A 22,361-nucleotide genomic window follows, 5' to 3' on the forward strand; every position below is an offset into this window, starting at 1 on the left:
CCCTGGACGTTTCGCCTCTCGGATCTCTTTCTTCGCGCATCCGTTCTTGCTGAACCCGGCCAACTGAAACATGCCGCCTCAGCATGATACGTGGGCGTCACGACTTCATTGTACTTCAAAGACCAGGAATTCGGGGCTTCAGTAATCATCGAATCGACTAACTGCAAAGGGGCTGCATGGCCATGGCTCGGTCATACCCACCATAGCGTGAGTGACTCCTTGGATATCTCCACACCTGGCTGTCGTAGTTCTCCACGAGCTCACGACTCGCTACCAGTCAAAGTGTCCTTGTGTAACCATCACGCTGGTAAATTTCCACCAAGTGACAAGATGAACATTGCCAAATACGTCCAATGATATCCCGTTGATCACAACTTACGCGCTCTTGAAGTGTTCGTAACGTCCTTGCCCAGATACATCATATTGTACACGAAGACACCTGGGCAAACACGTCACATGAACGATCACGTGCGATAGCGCTTATCGCCCACGCCACCTGAGCTGGCAGTCACGGCTGCCAACAACCACAGACAATTTCTTTCAGTCGTACCAGCACCTTGAATTACTCACTGCAGACTAGTTGCGACCCTTCGAGCGTGGGGACATGCTGTATTCCTTCAGGCTACGTTTTCATAGGTACAACACCAGCAAATGCGAGCTTCTTTGTCGCCTCACCATTCGTTCCACCCATTGCGAGCATCATGACAAAAGCGGTCGAACACACGGGGCAATTTCACCCGACAAAGAGTCAAGCGTGCGATCGATGCTTGTCCGTATGGCCCAGAGTACCGTACCAAGAAGAAGGCGCGGATATCTTTAGAATTGAAGAAAGCGCGGAGACCTTATTGACGTCAGCTTGTGAAGTATGCCAGGTACTTGGAACAGCGCTGCAGAAACATAAAGAGTTGAAGTCCGGTACGACAAGGCCCATGTTGCGTTGGGCACGGTGGCTAGGCCATTCAGGCAGGGCCGTCTTTCATTACCCTGACGGCACCAAGGAGGGGGATTATCGTATAACCGGAATGGTCAAGGTATGGTATCCGGAGCCTTCCATCGCTGATGATTGGAAGAGTGTGGAGACAGAGGATGGACGCATCGACTTTAATGCGATCAGGGGTTGGCTTGACGAGTGTTGCAAGTCGCACATTCGATGCAGGCTCAGTATTGAACAAGAACCTTACAATCTTAAAGTCATTGACTGCGCGGAAAGATCGGTCATCGCGGCGCCAGTAGGATGTCAGTATCTGGCTTTGTCGTACGTATGGGGCGGGGTGTTCTGCAACACAGACACGAGTGCTAGCCATCTGCCTCGCGAGCTGCCTCGTACTATTGAGGATAGCATGAAAGCTACACTACTTCTCGGATATAAGTATCTCTGGGTTGAGTAAGTTGTGTCCCTCTGATCCTGGACGGCAACTGAGCTAATATGTTATTGGATGTGCAGCGCTTTTGTAAGTACCCATATGATACATCAACTTTGCTAATCAAGAGGTCAGTGTATACAGCAAGATGATGCAGAAGACAAGCATCGTCAAATCCAACAAATGGATTCGATATACACCTCGGCAGAGCTCACTCTGATTGCAGCAGCAGGCGATGACTCCTCATACGGCCTACCGGGTGTAAGTAAGGAACGAAGAGTGAGGTATCGAGACGCTGCAGTTGGCGATATGTGCGTATCCTATGTTCCACCCACGGTCCATCGCATTGTAAATCGCTCTCGATGGTCCACACGGGGATGGACATTCCAAGAAGGCTACCTTTCACGAAGGCGGCTGTACTTCACTGAGAGTGCAGTCTTGTTCATTTGTAACCAGCTACAAGAGCACGAAGGCTTCCAGCGTTGCGCATCTGAGTCTGATGTGTTTATGCTCGAAGGCACATTGAATCCTCGAGCTCTAGGGGCCAGAAGCGATGGAGCTAGCGGGCACAACAAGGTTATGCGATTGATCGAACGTTACTCAGCTCGCGAACTCAGCTACGACTATGATGCTCTCAATGCAATACTGGGCGTTCTGAACTACCATCGCGCCAAGGATCAACCCAATGATACCATATGGGGCATACCGTACCGTTTAGCGCAGGATGAGCAGCGTATCATTTGTATCAGTTGGAGGCACGCTTCAACCGCCATCAGACGACCAGAATATCCCAGTTGGTCACCACTGGGCTGGAATGGATCCATCGAATTCGCAGCTGATCTTCACCAATTTGAATTATCCGAGAAGGATGCTAGTAGCATTTCTGATCATGTTCAGAATGGGATCGGAGACAGGCACTTCAGGGAGAATCCACGGTATCTACGGATCACCGTCAAACTCCACCGATTTCCTGTGGTCAGCATGATACGGGCAGGTGGAGTCGATCGGTGGGATACAGATTTTACTGAGTGGCCACGAGCATTTCTAGTATTGCCCATCGGCAGCGCTACGGAAGATGAGGCAGACATCAAACTTTACATGCACGTGTTATGGGACACAGAACCCCCTGACGACTATGACTGCACCCAAACAATATGCGCGATCATACACGACAAAGATCTCAGATCTTTGTCGATGATGGTACTCCGCGACCACGGAACTTATTACGAACGCATAGGGTTTGCCATGACTGAACTCTCGATCCATGACTACATGATCAAGATAGGAGAAGGGTTCGACGTTTTGGATTCTAGCACCAATGGTATCCAGACTTTGAGGGCTAAGGACATGCCGGGCTTCTTATGGAGTAGCTTGCAGGATGGCCATGAAGAGTATTTAGCCTGGATACGTGACTCGGAGCCGGTGACCATCACCCTGGGCTAAAGACGAGTTGAAAATCAAGTCCAGGCATCATAGCAACGACCTTTACCTGGAACGTATGGTAGTCTCAAAACTCCGTCAACGACAACTCATACGCTTCAAGCTAGCAAGCTGAACCTTTCAGTTCCTACACTGACTCGATTGGAATCACGCTGCTTACCAATGTCGGCTTCAGATTGAAATGAATTCGCAGCTACGACGTCAGCACGGCCTATCTACGAAAGCTTTGTCTAACCAAGAGCGATTCTTCTCATGGCAACACCCTATAGATCAAAACAAGCAAATCACAACTATTCTACCTACGGTAGAAGAGTTCATCGACGACATTCTCTAAATCGACTTCACCGACGCCAACTTCCTGCAGACTTTGTACATCAAACCAATAATAACACCAATTCAACCGCACATACCAATGGGCCGCCCCAAAAAGTGGCGGTACTGACAAAGTCCCCATGTCATCAACGTACTTGTCGAAGATGGTTAGGCAGAGAGGACTGCATCGAGCTCACAGGAAGAGACTAAGGAGTCAAGCACGGCTGTCCAGGATCGCAAAGAACGTGCCGAAATCGCCTGGGTAACCACACCACAGGCGAGAAGGAAGTGAATGCGGAGAAGTAGAAAGAGAAAGAATAGGGCATAAAAGCGTTATGCATAAGACCATGATATGGAGGCACGGAGTAAAGGATAATGAGGGTTAATGTGAACTAGCTTTGGGCGTGGCTTCATGGTGCGGGCGATGCACTGCGTGTGCGCTGTAGCTCACGGGGCTCACAGGACATTCATAGCAGACAATTCCACAAGGCGCTCCTTTCATCATTGCATCTCGTATCTCATTCATTCCGGCAGTAATAATAACCTAGTGTTGAACTCTACTTTTCTAGCCAATGTATGCACAACCCCAAATCATACGCCGTGCGAAAGCCTTCTACCCATACTTTTAAGGTCCCTAATATGCGGCAGCGAACCCAACATATCATCCCTCGTATCATTCTTGTGTTGTTCAACAAGGTCAGTCTCCTCCATCTGCTCCGCCGGCTCCATCCGCTCTTCTCCGCGACCGTGAAAGGGGCTGTCCGCCTAGTACAGGACCCTGGTACGGATACACGCTGCGTTATGTTAGCCATCTTCTCAAGCAAAGGGGTGAGGTGGTGTAGAAGTGTAGACGTACAAGAAAGCTCCTCCAAACTCGTGAACAAATCCCTAATCTCCCCCTCCTTAACCTCACTGATATCCGCCATGAGATACGCAACCTCGCCTCTCGAATCCGACATCTGCTTCTCGATATTGTGGTGAAGCAAGATACCGTTGACCTGTCTCAGCACACCAGGCACGTTTTTATGGATGTAAATAACACGCATGCAATCGGGCTGATCGAGCGTCAAGCTACGCAGATTGACTTCAGGCAGGTTGACGGCGCCGAGCGTGGTGCCCTCGTTGACGTAGCGGACAAGTGCTGTGCTGACTTCGACGCCGATGGCGGATTGCGCTTCTTCTGTGCTGCCGCCGATGTGAGGGGTTAGGATGATGTTCTTTAGGCCGACGAGGTCCTTGGTCCACGTGTTCAGGTCGGAGCTGAAGTAGTCGCCGTTGCCGGCGGGTTCGTTGGGGAAGACGTCGATGGCGGCGCCGGCGAGTTTGCCAGAGCGGCTGGCTTCGATCATGGCGGGGATGTCGACGACGGTGCCGCGCGCGTTGTTGATGAGGTAGCTGCCGTCCTTCATCTTTGCGAATTGCTCGGCGCCGATCAGGTTCTTGGTTTCAGAGGTCGCGGGGACGTGGAGGGAGACGAAGTCGGCTTGGGCGAGGAGGTCGTCCAGAGACGCGACTTGTCGCGCGGTTCCCAGACCCATGGTGGTCAGGACGTCGTAGTAGATTACGCTCATGCCCATGGATTCGGCCAGCACACTCAGCTGGCTACCAATGTGTCCGTATCCGACTATGCCCAGCGTCTTGCCGCGGATCTCCCAGCAGCCCTTGCTGACCTTGTTCCAGGTGCCATTGTGTAGTTCCATGGAGCGGTCGGCGAGCTGGCGGGCGAGGGCGATGATCTCCGAGATGACGAGTTCGGCGACGGAGCGGGAATTGCTGAAGGGCGAGTTGAAGACGGCGATACCCTGGCTGGCGGCGGTCTGGAGGTCGACCTGGTTCGTTCCGATGCAGAAGCAGCCGATGACGATCAGGTTCTTTGCCTCCTCCAGCACCTTCTTGGTGAGCTTCGTCTTTGAGCGAATGCCAATGACGTGCACATCGCGGATCTTCTCAATCAGCTGGTCTTCTGCCAGACTGGCCTTGATTGCCTCGACCTGGTAGCCCTGGCCGCGCAGGATATCGACACCGGCCTCGTTGACATTCTCGAGCAGCAGGACCTTGATGTCCTTGGTATCGAACGGTTTCAGTTGCTTGGCGAGTTGTTGCGCGTGCGCGCTGTTGTTGGCCTGATTGCTGAAGCTGCCAGTGGGCGGTTGGCGGAATGTGGAGGGCGGGCTGTGGAAGGAGAGGTTTGGGCTGGTGCTGAGGTTGAGGCTGTTGGACACTTGGCGTGCGAGTTGGCTGATGCCGCTGCCGGCAATGTCCTGTGCGGGAGTCATGGTGGGTGCGCGGAGGTTGTTGCGGAGGTGGCTCGGAGGAGGGATGCGACAACTCAATCTGGCTGTCTGATCCGGACGATGCTGGAGGAATCTAGACTATTAATACGCAGTGACTCTTGACTGCAGCTACCAAACTGCAAAATGCTCAACGAATCACAGGGTAATCGCAAGGCAGGTTTTAGGATGCTGCGGCAAAGTATGACTGGCGGCTGCAATAGACAGCAACAACACACGCACAGGAGATGCTCCCCACTTTTTGCGAGTACTTGATGACTGGTTGCGTCTAATTTTGCCTACAGTGACACCTACAATTGACTCAATCGATGTCGTCTGACGCGACGCCTCTCAAAAATTTCTCATAACGCCGATGATGCCATCCCGCTCTGGCCCTGGACCCCACCAAGCATACCTAGCTTACCAGCCTCCGCTTTCGGAAGTCTAACGTGCTGGCCGTAACAAAGTAATCAGCAGCGGCCGATTCACCATCACACATGCATAATCAAGAGTTGTACGACATGCAAATGCCGTTGTATTCATTATCTATTGGCTTGAGTGCACCTAAGCTGCTCAACCCTCCCAAAAATGTATTCTTCGTCACCCCGAGCAGAACTCACCCGAGGCGCTTTCTAAGTGTAGTCACCATCTACAACTTCTGCTCGTTCATGGGCCACTGGTATCCTAGAATCGAGTTAGTCTTTGGGTTCAATGTCCTGCAGAGGTGAGGTCCTACCTGCTGCGTCGCTGAACTTGTATCCGTAAGAAGAAGTGAAGTCATCCAATACGGCAGGGCCGCGGGAGCCTGATAATAGTTAGCCGGTATTCGCATGTGTTCTCGGCCTACTACGAACCATATGGGTACTCCATAGGAATGATCTCCTTGTTGTCGTCAAGGTAGTGGAGAAGAGGTGTGAAGATTCTCCAGCTAGCGTCGAGCTCGTCGTCACGAACGAAGTTGGAATGGTCGCCCTTCAGCGCATCGAGAATGAGCGACTCGTATGCCTCGGGGATCTTCAGGTCGGAGAATCGCCGTCTGTAGGTAAGGTCGAGTTCTGTGACGACAGTCTGCATGCTGAGACCGGGCAGCTTGGAGTTCATCTTAATGTAAACACTCTCGTTGGGCTGCACACGGATCACGAGCTCGTTTCGCGGGATATCCTTGAAGATGCCAGAGGTGACATCCTTGAACTGGATGCGGACCTCCGTCTTCTGCTCGTTCAGGGCCTTTCCTGCCTTCAGGATGAAGGGCACGCCGTCCCATCGCTCGTTCTTGATGTAGGCGACCATGGACGCGAAAGTGGGGCAGCGCGAGTCCTTGGGGACTGTGTCGTCCTCCTTGTAGCCTGGCTTTTGACCGTCCAGTGACTTTCCGTACTGTCCGATTATAACGTTCTTGGGCTCGATCGAGGCCATACCACGGAGGACGCGGACCTTTTCGTCGCGGATGTCTTCGGCGGAGAAGGAGATGGGGCGCTCCATAGCGAGGAGGGTAAGAACTTGGAGCAAATCTGCAATCGTCAGTCAATCCTCATTTCAACCATCAGTCTTCGCTTACGGTTCTGCATAACATCACGGATGATGCCAAACTCGTCAAAGTAACCTCCACGGCCTTCGGTTCCGAAAGGCTCCTTGAAGGTGATCTGAACGTTGTCGATGTGGTTCCTGTTCCAGGTTGCGCCGAAGAACTCGTTACCGAATCGGAGAATGAGGATGTTCTTGACCATCTCCTTACCCAGGTAGTGGTCAATTCGGTAAAGCTCATCTTCAGTCCAGTCAGGAGCCAATGCCTTCTGCAGCTCTCTTGAACTTGGGAGGTCCTTGCCGAATGGCTTCTCGACCTGTGCGACAGCGGTTAGCTGCGTGTGTCCGGAGGGTTGCACAAGAGCGACTTACGATGACGCGAGAAATGCCGTTCTTGGGGTAGCAGTTGCGCTTCAGGTGCTGAGAGACTGTGATGAAGACGCTAGGAGGGAGAGCCATGTAGAATATCCTGTTGTTCTCCTTGCGGCCCTTTTCGATCTCCTGCATGTGCTTCTCAAGTCCGACGAAGGATTCGTCCTGGTCGTACTGGCCAGAGACGTACGAGCAGAACTCGCAGAATTCGTCCAACTGCTTCTCCAGTTCTTTTGTGGGGGTCTTGATGTACGACTTGACGCGCTTGAGGTACTCCTCGCGGTCCATCTTTGTGCGTGCATATCCGACGATGTGGATGTTCTTTGGGAGGAAATTGTTTCGGTGCTGTGCTGGTGGTCAGAGAATGCGCATGTCGATCTGTATCGTGCAACCTACGAGGCCGAAGAGGGCTGGGAACTGGTATGATGTTAGTCTGATGTTTGCTCGCATGCTTGCTTCTTTACGTACGGTCTTTTTCTTCGCTAGGTCACCGGAGGCGCCCAAAACAACGATGATGGTGTTGTCCTTGAGCTCCATGTTTCTATCGCGAGATCTGGTTAGCTGTGGTGTTCAAAATGCTAAAGGCCTTGATCGGTTTCTCGCATCGACCAACCCCTCCGCCGAGGAGCGCGAGGCGCTTGAGCAGGAAACAACGGCCGGATAAATTGATGACATATTCAAACGGCTCGTAAAAGGCTGTATAAGATCGATCAGCGACGGTGAGGGCGACCTACCCGGCATTGACCTCCTCATGCTTGGGCTGGATAACTGTGTCCGCCATTGTGTTGATGTGTGATGTAAACGCTTTGGGGGAGGAGCGGGCGCAAGGTTACAGCTCAATTAAGGGCTGCAGTGGGTGAGGGCAATAGGGTAACGCAAGAGATCTCGAAGTAAGGGCGGAAGCTACGGATAGGACGTGGATGTGTGAGGAAAAGTCCTATGTAGTGGGGTTATCGGAGCTGCTCTAGCGGTTTCGCGTGGTGGTGACGTTGGTTAGCTTTAATTTGCCGCTCGAACGCCGGTGATAGGGTCTCAGACAGGAATGCTTCACAGAAACACACGGCGCGGACTGACGTCTTTAAAAAGGCATCGATAAACAACTAGGTCATTCCTCAAGCATCACTAAGCGGCCGCACGTCTTGCAAAGCTTCTCCGGCACCAGTCAAAACCCTTGAAGCCCGCCGGAGGAGACCTTGCTAAAGCCGTACCTAGGGATTCGCGGACAACCCCACCATCGCCATGCATTGCGCGTGGAACGGCTTCGTCCACGCTCGGCTGGGAAGGGATAGACTTTGAGGCTCTTAAACTTTGTTTCTCATTCTATAAGTGTGTCCCAAGACTGCGGTCGCGTCTCACAACCGTCACAGCGCGCGAGGCACGCCCAGCTCGTGGACGGCTACCCCGCTGCGAGGTTGCCCGAGTCCGGACGATGTGTAAATTCTATTAGAGTGTACACAAGCATTGGCCGTCTCAGTGTCGCGGGCTGGTACTTGGGTCTGTCAAATCCTCCGGCCCCTCTTTGAGTATACCGAGCGGCCAGCACTGGTAAGCTAGCAGCCTGGTGGGGCGCGTCGCAATGGAAGACTTGCAGCCATGTTGGCGTGCTGGCTTCCCAACAATGGACTGTACGTGACGTGTGAGCGCGGGAGACGTGATGGCGACGTGAGAATTTTGCCGTTGGCTATTTGGGTTCTCCCAGGCCGTGACATGATGAGTGAACCACACCTGGCCTGGCCGGACCGATGACGCATGGTCCTCAGGGCGACGTGCGACACGCGAAGGCTGGTCAGTCAGACGATGGAACATGCCCAGACGGATTGCTAGACTGATAGTGAACCGCCATGCTTACACATCCGCTGCAAGAGAAAGCCCGAACGAGCAAGAGGGGGCTGGGACGAGCATAAGCGTTGCCGCGGAACGTCGGGAGGAGTTGTGCCTTCACCACGACCCTACATACTGTGGCCATGTTGAAGACGTGAATTCGAGCGCATTTCGTCCAAAGGTATTGCCAGTCGTCTGACTGCTTCTACTGTCAAAGAATGGTGATGATGCCAGTGAGGAAGTGCAGACACATCCATATTCCGACCTGCGTGCAACGCAGCGTCTTTGCTATCAAAACCTCAATGTGCATCCATGACACCCAATTGATACTCGGTAGACTCATTCATCCCAAACCCCATATTCCAAGATTGTAGTGTTGGTGTTCTTCGCGACTGCCTGCGGCGAGGCAACGGCAGCGTTACGCCACACAAGCAGTGGCTGGTGTGGCGCTAGTAAGCGAGAACGCCCCACTGGACATGAAGCAATTCGTCTTTCTCTTTGGCAACGACGACTTCTCTGTACTAACGACAGCATCAACCCCGACCCAGACGTCCCCTTCACCCCCCCGAGGCCGCCCAAAAAATTCGCCATGTCTGCCGACAACAAGTCCCACCGCCTTTACGTCAAGGGCAAGCACATCAGCTACCAGCGCGGCAAGGTTTGTGCGCACCGAATTCGCGTATTGACGCTCCCCCTTCTGACCATGACCGCAGAGGAACACCAACCCCGGAACCTCTCTGCTCAAGCTTGAGGGCGTCGACGATGTCAAGGCAGCTCAGTGGTGTACGTCTCCGCGCTCCCGCGTGTCCCCCCGACGCTCGAATTTTGATAGCTAACGTACCGACGACAGACGCTGGCAAGAGGGTAGCCTACGTCTACCGCGCACAACGGGCGATCCAAGGCTCCAAGATCCGTGTCATCTGGGTACGAATTCCCATCCCACCGCCCGTAATCCACCAAAAAAGACAAAAAAGCTAACCCAAACAACAGGGCAAGGTCACCCGCCCCCACGGCAACTCCGGCGTCGTCCGCGCCAAGTTCAAGAACAACCTGCCTCCCAAGTCCTTCGGTGCCTCCGTCCGCGTCATGCTGTACCCTTCTTCGATATAAGCTTCTCCGACACACGCATTTTTTGGCGAGAACGGGAATGAAAGCGGTCGAAAAATAAGGCAATGGTAGTTGATGGATCACCTCAGGCGCAATATTATACCGGGCACGGAAGTCAGATTCGAGAACAATTCAGTTATCTTTGGGGAGACACACATGCACAGTCTTTCCCATACACAACGGCAACTTGTTCGGGCTGGGTGCGACGGTGTGAATGTTGATGTCCTGAAAGTCCATATAACAATGGCACTTTTCAATCAAGATTCCTGACAAGATCAATGATACATGTTCAAAGTCATTGGGTGCATTGGCGTGATGTCGAGATGGGGTTGTTGCGACAGCTCGGAACGTACAACGATGTGCTGCTAACTGTGTAGACTATCTTCCGTAACGTTGCTACAAGCACTACCCACCCATCGCGCGATCGCTATACCATTCGTCAACGACACCCTTGGTCGCATGACTCCAGACGACGACAAATACTACAAAACCGCACAAGGCCTATCGATATCTGACTAGTCAGGGTCTACAGGATCGAGCTCTCGAACACCACCTATTCTGGCATGTCATGAGCACGCGACACGTCACGATAGCATAAGAAAAAAGCTTGGAGTTTATCGTATTGCACTACACCCTGGGTATCTACCACCATTCCTTCGTAACTTCATAAGGCCAATTGACATGTAGCGAGTGACCGCTCGAACACATGATGCTAACTATGACCTCTATATCCTACATGTAATCGCTATCCTCTTGCCGTGAACTTGTGTACCCATGTCCTCCCTCTGCTGTCCAGTTGTCACTCTATCGTTTCCATGGTGGTGGGTAGAACGACGAGTAGGGACTCCGACCATCCCACCCTACTGGCGGCTGGCTCCATGGATCATCGCCCTGATCGGGATGCTGTGCTACGCTGCTGGACTGACCTCCTGGTTGGGTGTCTGGCAGTCCATGCAGAACGGCCGACTCTCCCGGTCGTGCGTCTTGTAGAGCGTTGTACTGACTGGAGTTATCTCGTCCTGGTTGCGTGGCTGGCAGATCCTCGTCTTGAATGACGTGAACTCCTGGTCCCGTCGCTGGCGGCTCATCCTGACTAGAAGGCTCTCCCGGTTGCGTGCCTGGTGAATCACCCTGACTAAGCCGCTCTCCTGGTTGAATGTCTTTCAGATCTCCATCTTCTTCCTCACTGTCCTTGCACTCTCCCGTCATCCTCCAATTCGGACCAGAAACGTTAGATGCAAACGAATCATCAACACGCTGTGGCTGGGCTGACGGTGGCGGCGATTGCTCAGAACCCATCACACCCATTGCCGGTGGCGGAGGAACCGACTGAGCAGGATCAACCCTGAAACTCACGTTGGCGAGATCCGAAATGGAAATATCGTTCCGACGATGACCCCCAGACTCGGCACGGAGGGTAGCCAGGAAAGCTGGTCGAGCGAAAGGAGGACTGCTCTGTTTGGGCGCCGATTGGAACACGGGAAAGGACTGCGACACTGCCTGTGCATTACTCATACCTCGCATTGACGCCATCGCGTTCAAGCCGGCTGCAAACGCGCTCTTATCTTTGAGCTTGGGTGCCGGCGAGTCGATCTGTTTCACCTTGTTACTAGCAATCAGCGTCGCTCCACCACCATCTTCATCATCTGACTCGTCTCCTCCGTTATCCGGTCCATCATCCTGCTCACGGAAGGTGTGGTGGAAATTGAGACCGAAGATACCGGAATCTCGAGGCGCATCGTCTTCCTCCATGTGCTTCAGCCACTCCTCTGCTTGCTTGTAGTCGTCGTCCAGGTCGGCTTCGTCGTTGGATACGACAGTGAATGTTCCTTGTTCAATTGCTGAGATAGCAGGCGGGCTGGAAAGGACGTTGGTGTTTACTCCGTTGTTTCGTGTGAAGAACGACGTGTCTGGCACGTGTGAGATTTGAGGGAGCGGTTCATTAGATGAAAATTGGCGTTCCAAATTGGCAATGGTTTTGTCCAGATCACAGTCCGTCAACGAGATTGTAGGCCGGGGCTCCTCCGCTGATGGTGCATTGGGCTGATGGGAGTCTTGGCTACTGGGAAGAAGATGTGAACGCTTCGCGGCCTGCATGTTTGTGTCTGACACTTCGTTGTCTGCATCGCGTTTACCTAGAGGTCGAGCCCTAGCACGAGCACGCTTGCGAGTCTCCAGCGTCTGAGAGAGGCGAGCACGATCAACATGCGGCGACAAAACCTGAAGCGACTTCATCGACTGCGATGTCGACTTTTTCGACTGACCCTTCGCAGGCAGAATGGGTCGCTTGTCCACTTCCATTGCCTCATCGATTTCCTTTCCAGTTTTGAAGTTTGACCAGTGACCAGAGCGCTCATAGAATTCACTACCTTGTGGCATCGTAGGCAACATCTTCATACCACCAAAGTAAGTAGATAGAAACGCCCCGGCACTCTCGTAGTCGTGGGCAATCTCGGGTGCATGGAAGTTGAATTGGGCGCCCTTGCGAGTGACAGATGCCCAGGGAAGAAGGCCAGTGTGAGCAAGGACGACGCGCTGTATAACCCGGCTGAAGTCTGCTAAATCATATGGGGGGAAGTCTTGCGTGTGATTATAGGCCTCGGCTATCAGTCCTAGTTGCTTTGCAAAGTCCGACAACAAGGACAGGGTGGTGTAATGACCCTCTAGCTTGGGCTCTCCGCGTACCTCTACCCAGTCATGACAATCTGTGTCGCCCTCATTGATGCAGGCGACAAGGCGGCCAGGAGTTGCCAGGCGATGTAGTTGGGTCAGATTGAACATTCGTGAAGGCCGGTGATACCAGATCTTGTGCACCTCTTCGATGTGTGTAGTAGGCTGGGTCTTGATCTCACTGGTCAAACGCGTGAATGTGGCGTGTAGGACCTCCGGCATGGTACCTAGACCCGCAAGAGCACCTCGAAGCTTCTTGATATCTGCAAAGACAATCACTCCGTGCTGGGGTGCGACGAGGCGCTCGTATTCCTCAACAATCGCGTGACGCCACTCTGGGTAGGCTTCGCAACAGCTCGCTAGCCAGTGCAGGAAGCAACGCTCTTCGAAGCCACCCTCGACCTGGGTCAATGGCACTGTTCGCTTGACTGCGAAGGTCTGCCAGGGTTCTTCCACCTCGCCGGCAAGTTGTTGGATCTTGGTGCACACATCCCGCGGCGGCAGGTCCCATTGATTGTGGTAGAGTTTCGTAGCCAGGCCGTCTAGGTATGGATGCCCCAGAGTCAATATCATATGCTGCTCTTCGCCGATCTTTGGAAATGGATGCAGGAGCGACCAGTCATGCTCCATCTCTTTGATCATATCAGAGCGGCATAGCCCCACCTCACGGCGGGCTGCATTGTGGGTCTGAGCATTTCGAGCAGAATGCCAGGCGTCTTGCTTCTCTTGCGCCAAGTCGAGCATCTTCTTGCCCTTTTCAGACTCTCGCGACTCGCCTTTCGGTCCGAAGAAGTCGGCGACGACGCGCTCCATGAGAGCGGATTCTTGGCGAGCAACCTCGGTCTTCTTCGCCATGAAGGCTTCGCCGAAGGCATCTTTCGGTGGTGCCTTCCGCAGTTGCCAGATATCGCAGCAGCTCTCGACAATCTCCATCGCGGTGCGACCGTCCTCGATCATCTTCTCCAGAGGTTCAGGCATGCCAGCAGGGAACGACGTTGCCCTCGTATAGTCGACTAAGAGCACAGCTTCAGGCTTGTAGTCCCCTAGGCGAAGCAAGACACCCTCTTTGGTAACGTTTCCGTGAACGATCTTGTGGAAATGCAGGAAGGCGAGGGCTGAGAACAGTCGTCGCAGGAGCTTCGAGGCGATTGTGAAGCCCACGCGCGGATGTTGCTTCTTGAAATCCTCTTCGAAAGCCGCGTATGTCTTGAAGCCCTCATGCGTCTCGGTAATAACAGCGGGGATGTGGTTGATGTCGAGTGACTGCAAGTAACGAACGACAGATACATCGGCTTTAGCCTTGCCGAACTTGAGAAACTCAGCATCCCGAAGTTCGCGGCGGTTTCCCGCACGGCGGAAGAATTTCGCTGTCTCGATCTTGCTTGTGAAGCGCTCGAGAACTCGGCAGGTGTTCGCGGAGACTTGTTCAGAGAGCGGCAGATAGCGATTTCGCGCCCAAGCTTCGGGACGACGAGTGACGTCCTGTAGGTGGGGATGCAGCTCTGACGGCAAGAATGCTGTTTCCATCGCGTAGAGTTCTCGTATTGCTTTTAACATGAAGATGTCGACTCGCAAGCCGTTGACGAAGATGTGGTTGACTAAGTTCTGCCGCAGATAGATCGCTTGCGGAAACTGGTTTTGTGCATGCGGATCGCTGAATTGGATGGGCGCACCGTTCACCTCCGTGATAGTCTCAGAAGCGGACTGCAATCGCCAGCTGCCGTTCTTCCAAACCGGTACGATTCCGAACAGAAGCAGGTCGGCCCCATCGTCAGGGAGGTACACATCGCAAGCCGGAGGCTTCGGGCTCTCGAGGTTGGACAGGCCTATGGTGTAGCAGGGTTGACCTTGGACGAGATGAAGAAAGACATGGCAGCCGTCTAAGGACCACTCGCCGCCGGCTCGTGGAGACCTCAAACGCGACTTCCTATAGGCTGTGTTGTGATTTGCATGGAAAGCTTTGGGGTGGTGAACTGTGACGATTCCGACGACGCTATCTGGAGAGAGCCCGTCCGGGATAGGAGGATGGCGCGCGTCAATAGGCTCGTCTTCTTGCATATCTGACATGTTCGCAATTGGTGTATCTAGCCAGAAAGGGCGCCAGGTGTGTGTGGCGGGGGACGGTTGGAGCACGGCTTATAAGGCACAGTGGTTGTCGTGTACGGTGTAGTGAAGCGCCAGAACTGAGTGCTGTAGCTCGTCGAGAGTCCGTTCAGTATTGCCCCTGTGTGCGGGGTCAGTACGAACGGCTACGCCCTCGGGGGAGTCTTCTGGTCACCAGATAAAGCCTGTGTCAGGTTTGTTCGACTATACCACTCTGTGCATGCACCAGCGACAGTGACTCACGTCGAGAGTCCGCGGGATATTGCCTAAGTGAGCGGGGTCGGCACGACAACTCAACCCTCGAGTGAGCCTGCTGATCAACAGGCAGGCGTAGGTCGGACTTGTTATCCTATACCACTCTGTACGTGCACCGGCGACAGTGACCCTTACCGACAGCGGATCGATCATGAGGTCTATCCCCTCAATGGCCGCGAACGGCCCTGAGCCATGACCAAGTATCTGAGAGCCCAGAACAACGACGTAATTCACCTCTGGAACTTAGTCCCAGCTGCAGTGAAATGGTCAAACCAGTCTCTCCTTTCCGGGAAGCCGTACAGGCCTAGCAGACTGGGTTTGCCTGGCTGGGCTTTGTTGTTGATTGTGATGATGTATCTAGTGATCAGTCAGCTCAGCAACGTCATGGGTAGACACCAGACTTACACGACTGAGCCCCTTGCTATCTGGTCGAGCATGGTAGCCTTCTGAAACTGGTATGCGTCTGTGGGAAGGGACAGATCCATGTCGGCGACCGCGATAGGTGGGTCCGTTATGAGAACCTCATCCCCTTTGCTCTTCTTAGCTTTACCCCATATGAAGTAGTTGTCGAGCAACATGGCGTGTACTGGAACCCAAGGTCCCTGGCTCTTGAACTTCATTGCCATACCGCCTTGGTGAATAACGCGACGGGCCGGCTCATGCAGGCGTAGTTGCGCAAACGTTAGTGCATCTGTGCGGATACGCCTCTGGAGATTCTGTACATCTTCACGAGCCTGAGCTTCATCTAGTAAGGTTGAGATGGATGTTTTCAGCCAAGTGACGGCCTGTAGAGCACGTCGTAAACGCATAGCCTCCTGGTTTGCTGTCGGGTCATTGAGGGAGTCCGCGATGCTGACAAGCCTCTGCAGACTGTCGATATAACTCTGCATCTGTACCTGAGGAAGCTCCAAATAATCTTGCCAGCTCTTGCCAAAATAAGCGATACTCAGACCAAGTGTGTTGACAAAAGGTGTGAATTTCGGGTCCAAGTTCTGTGTCGTTCGTAGTGAGGAAGCCGCATGCGGCATCTTGCGACAGTATTCTCGATACAATTGTTGACTCTTATCTACCCAAATATCAATCATGTATGGATTGCAGAGGGCGTTAGTACTGCCAGCGAGATCACGGTCCATCGCCTGGAGCAGATACTGCTGATGAAGTGTCGCAAGTTGCTCGCCGATAAGGATGGCATCCATATGCTTCTCAAGGACTGGCCATTGCTTTACGATGTTATCGTAGAACATTCGCTTCAGTCTCATTATGCGGTCAATAAACTTCCTCTCGGCTTCGGCCAGCGACATCCAGATACTGTGCATTTCGACATTGTACAGGGGCAACGATGCCCCAGCTGCTGCAACTTCGTCCATACCACGCGCGGCGTTACCTTGAGCGTTGTAAGATGGCTTATGCATGAAGGGCAGGGGCTTTCGCGAAGGTATGCCGGTCGAATTAGGACTTAACGGTGGAGTTTCGTACACGGTGTAAGACGATCCCGTGGACGCTTTTGATAAAATCGATGGTGCGATGGAGGAAAACATGCTATCATCAGAAGATACTGAGCGCATTTGGGGCGTTGCGACATGCTGCTCACTTGGGCGGCGAGGAGGCAACGGAGGCGCAGCTTCTGGAACTCCCGTTCCGCTGTCTCCACTAAACGATCGCAGTGGCGCCGGAGTCAATGAGCCATAAGGATCATTCGGTAGCGAAGAGGGGCTCTTAGGCCCTGTGTGGTTGGGAGTCAAGCAAAGTGTCGTGGACGAGGTTTGCGGCATAAAGGAGAGTATGTCGCGCTCAAGGGTATCGAACAAATCTGCGTGTTCATTTGTCGTTGTGGCCTGAGGGGATAGTTCTCTTTCTGTTTCCGACTTCAGTACACTGGGAGGCGTCGTCTCGAGAGCAATCGAACTGTCTTCTGGTACAACAGTACCTGTTTCCTCAGACGCATCGATCTCATGGCGTGAAGTAGACATAGCTATTGCCATAGCCCTACGATACGCTTTCGAGTTGACGACCTCATCATCGAAAGTAAACTCCGTAGCTTTCGCAATGGACTCTACATCGGCCTCGTTGTCACTGAGACCTTTCCGATCGAACAACGACTCCGGTACCTTCAGTCTCGGGTGCGACTGCCGTAGAGTCCTCGACCGCTTTACAACCTGATCGAGTGTCACACTATTATCCTCAACCAGCTTCTTGATATCCGCAATTGACTCCATCTGCAATCCTTGTATCAGCAAACTGAGCGCTGACTGCTGGCCACGGATCTGGGTGAGCAGCTCTTTGAAGGTCTCTTCCTTGAACACAAACTTCGCTTTGTCTTTGAACTTCAGGTTGTCGTTCTCCGCCTTCACTCTCAAGTCCCGTACCTCCTCTTCTAGGCACCCGTATACAACTCGACACCCCGTAAGCGCACGATCGAAGGTCTCGAGCAGCTGGGGCTTCTCCCGTAGCGCGTCATGTTGTAGGAGGCTTTGGACTTGGGACAATGACGCTGCAATGACCATGGACTCGGAGTATATCGCGGTAATGAGAACCGAGGCATCTTTGTACTTGAGGCGCAAGTCGTAAAGTTCTTTTGCAGACTGGATGCTTTGGGGCAGAGCGACGAGCTATGGTGGTAGTAGGTGCATTAGCTTGGTACCATAAACCTGGGAAGTTTCTCGGAGCCTGTTGACGCGCTTAGAAATGGCAGGAACATACAGCACCGATTATACCAGACATGTCCACGCGTGTCTAATGACACCAGGGTAAACAATCAACGCGCGCGAAAGAGAAGACGCAGCATTCCAAGCGATCGCAAATGGTGGGGGTCGAAAGAAGCGTGCTTCAGCTCAGAGCTCAGCTTAGGCATCCATGTTCGCGCCTGCCCAGAATACGGGGGCCCTCTGTGCACAGATCCCCCGCGGCCAGGACATCAATACGTCACGGCTACATTACAGTGTCTACTAGGTAGGCATTGGACTCAGGTCATGCGTTCAGGCAGAGCGCACATGATCACGCCGCCAGATTTTAGAGAAAGTCGGATTACTGACTTGCTGGCTCTTGCGTGTCTCCCGCTGAGCTCGATCATCCCAATTGTATAATACAAGGCAGCGGAGTCAACATAACACACGGCGCCAGCGAATGCCTGTCTACCAAAGGCGCGTTGAGAAGTAACGAAAAATTACCATCCCACCATCAGAATACCCATCAATCATGCTTTCCCTTTCCCATTTCGATCAAAATCCAGGGGTATGTCCAGCTAAAAATGCCAATAGTTCATGCGAAACGGAGGCTCAGAAATGCGAGGAGAAGTCGTAGTTGGTGGCTCTGCAGGATACTACCTTGCAAATACCTTCACTATGCCGTCGCCACCTGCTGAGACGACAAGGCGACCGTCCTGACTCCAAACTACGCTGCACACACCTTCGCCACGCATGATACGATGCGCGGTGATCTCCTGTGTGCAGATGCGCTTGTCAAGGGACCAAAAACGAATGGAAGCGTCGTGGCCAGCGGAGACGGCTTCCCGGCCGTCTTTGCTGAGCGACAACGAAGAAATAGCTGCAGGGTGTGCAAGCATACTGTATGTACATTGTCCTGTTCTTGATTAGCGAGGATGTATTTCTTGATATTGCAAAACGTACCTGAGTTGGCATCGAAGAACCGGATGAGATGGTCTTCGTGCCCACTGATTACAACCCCTTCGAGACCGCCATTGGCAGATCCCGTCGGGCCGTGTATACCTTCCTCGTCAGGACCACCGCGACCCGCCTCTTGTGACGAGCCTTCAAGGTATTGGGAACTTGTCACGACTGATGTAATACCAGTCGCTGGAGTGCCGTCATATGACTCATTGCTAGCCATACCAATCAATTCCTCACCGGTCCTCGTGTCGTAAACCAATATAGATGCGTCGGAGAACGAGACAACAAAGTTCTCTCCAGTGGGTGACAGCGGGCTGATACAAGTAGGTGAAGGATGCGTGTCGCGCTCGATAGTATGTATCAACGTGTGATGGAATGGTGTCGTAGTAGCAATGCTGGGCTGCGGCGACGATGGGTGATGCGAGCCAGATGTGACGGAATGTCTTCGGCTACCACCAACACCACGTCGAGATCCCGTCTGCGGTGAGACCAGCTGAGGCGGTGCACTTACAGCCCAGATCTTGATAGTGCCGTCAGCAGACCCAGAAGCAAGTATGACGCGGTCCGGTCCTCCGTACTTGCTACTGTCCGCGCCGAAGAGATTAGCACAGTTGGTCGGAAGAACGCATACAGTCCAGACAGCATCTGTGTGTCCTTCCAGGGTGGCCTTGGGATCAACCCGGCCTCGTTCCCATACACGGATCGTAGCGTCTTGACCACCAGAGAATATCCAGCCATCGCCAGAGACTCTTCCGCCCGTAGCGAAATGAGCAGAAGCGGGGCAGGCTGCCAATGATGTCACAGTGCCTTCATGTCCTCGATGTGACCAGAACGGCTGGATGTCGAGATCATTGTTCATGCTGTGCTGGTTTGCGTAACTTGCGGGAATCATCCATCTCTTGATCATGCCATCGTCTCCTGCGGTACAGATCTCGGGTTCACTGGGACTGCCACCCCCGGTGAAAATAACTGACCGCACGACATCAAGGTGACCACGGAGTGCGAATCGAACTTTGAAACTTTGCGGGTCGTTCTTTGCTGCTGACTGAGCTACGGCTTGCTGTGCTTTCTGGTCGTTGCTCAATCGCCTAACATGGTCTTTGCTGGCCCTCTTGACTGGTCGTGGTGGTGATTTTGCTGGGATGCTATCCGCTGATGGAAACTCCTCGGTGTCTGGCCGCCTTGGTGGGCCATCCTGAGCTGTCTCCGATGCAGGGTCGAAGATCCAATCATCTGTATCCTTGTCTTGGTTGGCAGCCTGGCTTGCATCCGAGGCGTCATCTCCACGTATCGGTATTTGACGGCCTTCGTTGTCGAAAGCATGAGTGACCTTTTCAACCTGCTCTTCGGGCACCGAGGAGAAGTGCTGCTGGTTCTGGACCTGGCGTTGATGTCCAGCGAGAAGCTCTTGAGCCATGGCAGCGTTGGACGGAAGCGGTTGTTGCTGTGAAGGCTCTCGTGCCATCTGCGGTGCGTGGTGGATCTGATGCTGGTTGGCCAAGCTCTGTAGTTCGGACGGGACTGGTACGTTGGGAGGCTGGTGGGTAGGCATCGATGTGCCTGGCATGGTTGGAAGTTGCGACTGCAGCCTCTGGCGATGTTGCTGGAGGTAGATATCTTCCATCGAGGCCTCGCCATGGTTCATGTAGCCGTTGCCGTTTGCGAGCGGCTGCATGTTCTGCTGTTGTTGCGGGGCTTGCGGGGGTGGTGTAAGGAGGTACGTGATCTCTTCGACGCATTTCGTGAGGTAGAGCTTCGACTTCTCTCGTAGATTCTCGCGGTCGGCCTCTGCACGGTCGAGGAACTCCGAGTCAACGTCGAGGAAGGAGTTGTGTTTCTTATTTTGAGCTTCGCCAGGTTAGTAAGCGTCCGAAGTGTGATCTGGCAGTAAAGTATACGCACGCTTCGTCGAGTTCCTGCCACTCTTCTTGCCCTTGGGGTCATTCTTGTCGTCTGTTGTGGCCTCGGCGTCACCTCCTGCTGCCTCGCTCTTCTTCTTCCTCTCGTTGGTGAGGGCCTGTTCCAGCATGCGAATGTGCTTGTTCAGCTGGTCGTTGAGCTTCTTCGCACTCCGCACCTCGCCCTCCTGTTTTGCAATCTTGGCCTTCATCTCGGCGCGCTCGATGTCCCAGGCATTCCGTGCACGCTCGTGGTTGTGCCATTCCAGCTGTAGAAATCGCATCACACCTGTGAGGGGGTCAGCCTGCCAGTCTCCCCGCCAGCTCTACGGCATGTCCAGGGGAAGCGCATACCCTGCAATGTGTACTCTGTGCCGGCGGGCGCATTGCCGTCACCCCCTCCGTTGGCACCGCCGCCGTTCATGGCCGAGGGCGACTGCCAGGCCATGACAGAGGTATGCTAGAGCGTCGTCGCAGCGATCGTTGGTGCGTAGAGAGCGTGCAGTGCGGGTTGGCATGCGGCGTCGGGGGTCGGCAACAGCGCGGTCGACGTGTCGGAATCTGGCTCCAGAGCTCGGACCCTGGGGCACCGGACAGAGGCAGAGACGCGGATAGTGATTGAGGCTGTAAAAAGACGGGCAGTGGAGATTATGCGCACGCGCAGTAGCTGGTCTCGTCACGGCTGCGGCAGCATCTACACATGTTGTCGCACAGGGGAGGGAGCCATGCAGACGTAGCGCTAGGGCGGGACCTTGACGCACGGGCCATCACGACTGGATGCGGGAGCAGTGAGCAACTGTTTATCACTTTGCTACTCCAACCACTTTTGCTGTGCACACTCGGAACTATCTTACGCTTACCCATACTGACAACAGTATCTTGGGATCGGACTCAGACTTACAGCCTTCGCGCAGAGGTGGGCTGGAATTTCATATCGCTTCCAACCTTGGAAGCCATACGTACAAGCGATGAGCTCATATTCCCATCAAACTTACCATCAGTACTGACGAGCAGCCACTGGGTAGTGATCTGGCTTATGATACCTCCACTGTAAGTAATTCCCCCGTCTTGTCTTCTCAACCGTCATCTTCTCCGTCTTCACTCTTGCTACGTCACTGTCTCCCAATCCTGTCTGCAATACCACTTGCTGCCAGTCGACCGAGCCCGTATCGCCTGACAGATCATCCTTTTCAAGTATTCGAGCGAATCGTGTACACTCTGGTCAGGCCATTGGTTGGTTAGATGGTTATCTCAGAGCCATAACAAATCACTGCCGCCCCGCATAGCGCCGTGCTTCCTGATCACACTTCGGATTCTGCGACATTTTACTGATGTTTATCACAGATTTAATATCTCCCAAGCATTCTCCACATCCTGTATTATCGTACATACTGTCACTTCCAGATCTTGTGGTCGAAAAGCCGCCGCTTTGTTTGAGCGCACGACCGTTGACTAGGCGGCCAAGAACGGTAATATATTCAATTTCCATCATATCTCACTCTTAGGTTCAAGCATCAGTCACTCAGACATCATACTCGGCAACTATTCCTCGGCACCCTCGTTGGGTGGCAACGACAAAGCTACGTCTGGTGCACCCGCCCC

At 53.4% G+C, this 22,361-nt stretch overlaps 5 protein-coding genes across 5 annotated transcripts; 2 read left to right on the forward strand and 3 right to left on the reverse strand.

Annotated features, from left to right (window-relative positions):
* Nucleotides 1-1,234: 1,234 nt before the first annotated feature.
* J4E87_010506 (uncharacterized protein) lies at nt 1,235-2,804 on the forward strand (the record flags this gene model as incomplete). Its single annotated transcript, XM_049382079.1, has 3 exons — nt 1,235-1,240; nt 1,506-1,622; nt 1,818-2,804. The coding sequence occupies 3 exons, from the start codon at nt 1,235-1,237 to the stop codon at nt 2,802-2,804; spliced, it is 1,110 nt and encodes a 369-aa protein (XP_049228157.1).
* Nucleotides 2,805-3,878: 1,074 nt separating this feature from the next.
* SER33 (D-3-phosphoglycerate dehydrogenase 2) lies at nt 3,879-5,886 on the reverse strand (the record flags this gene model as incomplete). The annotated part of the gene is made up of 3 exons (XM_049382080.1): nt 3,879-3,907; nt 3,970-5,470; nt 5,881-5,886. 3 exons carry the CDS (start codon nt 5,884-5,886, stop codon nt 3,879-3,881), a joined length of 1,536 nt encoding a protein of 511 aa, XP_049228158.1.
* Nucleotides 5,887-6,032: 146 nt separating this feature from the next.
* J4E87_010508 (uncharacterized protein) lies at nt 6,033-8,060 on the reverse strand (the record flags this gene model as incomplete). The annotated part of the gene is made up of 8 exons (XM_049382081.1): nt 6,033-6,067; nt 6,120-6,188; nt 6,238-6,894; nt 6,942-7,224; nt 7,280-7,624; nt 7,676-7,696; nt 7,748-7,820; nt 8,014-8,060. The coding sequence occupies 8 exons, from the start codon at nt 8,058-8,060 to the stop codon at nt 6,033-6,035; spliced, it is 1,530 nt and encodes a 509-aa protein (XP_049228159.1).
* Nucleotides 8,061-9,689: 1,629 nt separating this feature from the next.
* Nucleotides 9,690-10,210, forward strand: RPL33B (60S ribosomal protein L33B; the record flags this gene model as incomplete). The annotated part of the gene is made up of 4 exons (XM_049382082.1): nt 9,690-9,758; nt 9,814-9,883; nt 9,951-10,024; nt 10,091-10,210. 4 exons carry the CDS (start codon nt 9,690-9,692, stop codon nt 10,208-10,210), a joined length of 333 nt encoding a protein of 110 aa, XP_049228160.1.
* An 801-nt stretch (nt 10,211-11,011) lies between these two features.
* Nucleotides 11,012-21,207, reverse strand: J4E87_010510 (uncharacterized protein; the record flags this gene model as incomplete). Its single annotated transcript, XM_049382083.1, has 6 exons — nt 11,012-14,804; nt 15,641-17,844; nt 18,570-18,814; nt 18,862-20,709; nt 20,764-21,048; nt 21,114-21,207. The coding sequence occupies 6 exons, from the start codon at nt 21,205-21,207 to the stop codon at nt 11,012-11,014; spliced, it is 8,469 nt and encodes a 2,822-aa protein (XP_049228161.1).
* Nucleotides 21,208-22,361: the final 1,154 nt, after the last annotated feature.

Source organism: Alternaria ethzedia (genome assembly GCF_023757985.1).
Source record: "Alternaria ethzedia strain BMP 0044 chromosome Unknown scaffold_50, whole genome shotgun sequence".
In the NCBI taxonomy this organism is placed as follows: Eukaryota; Fungi; Ascomycota; class Dothideomycetes; order Pleosporales; family Pleosporaceae; genus Alternaria; species Alternaria ethzedia.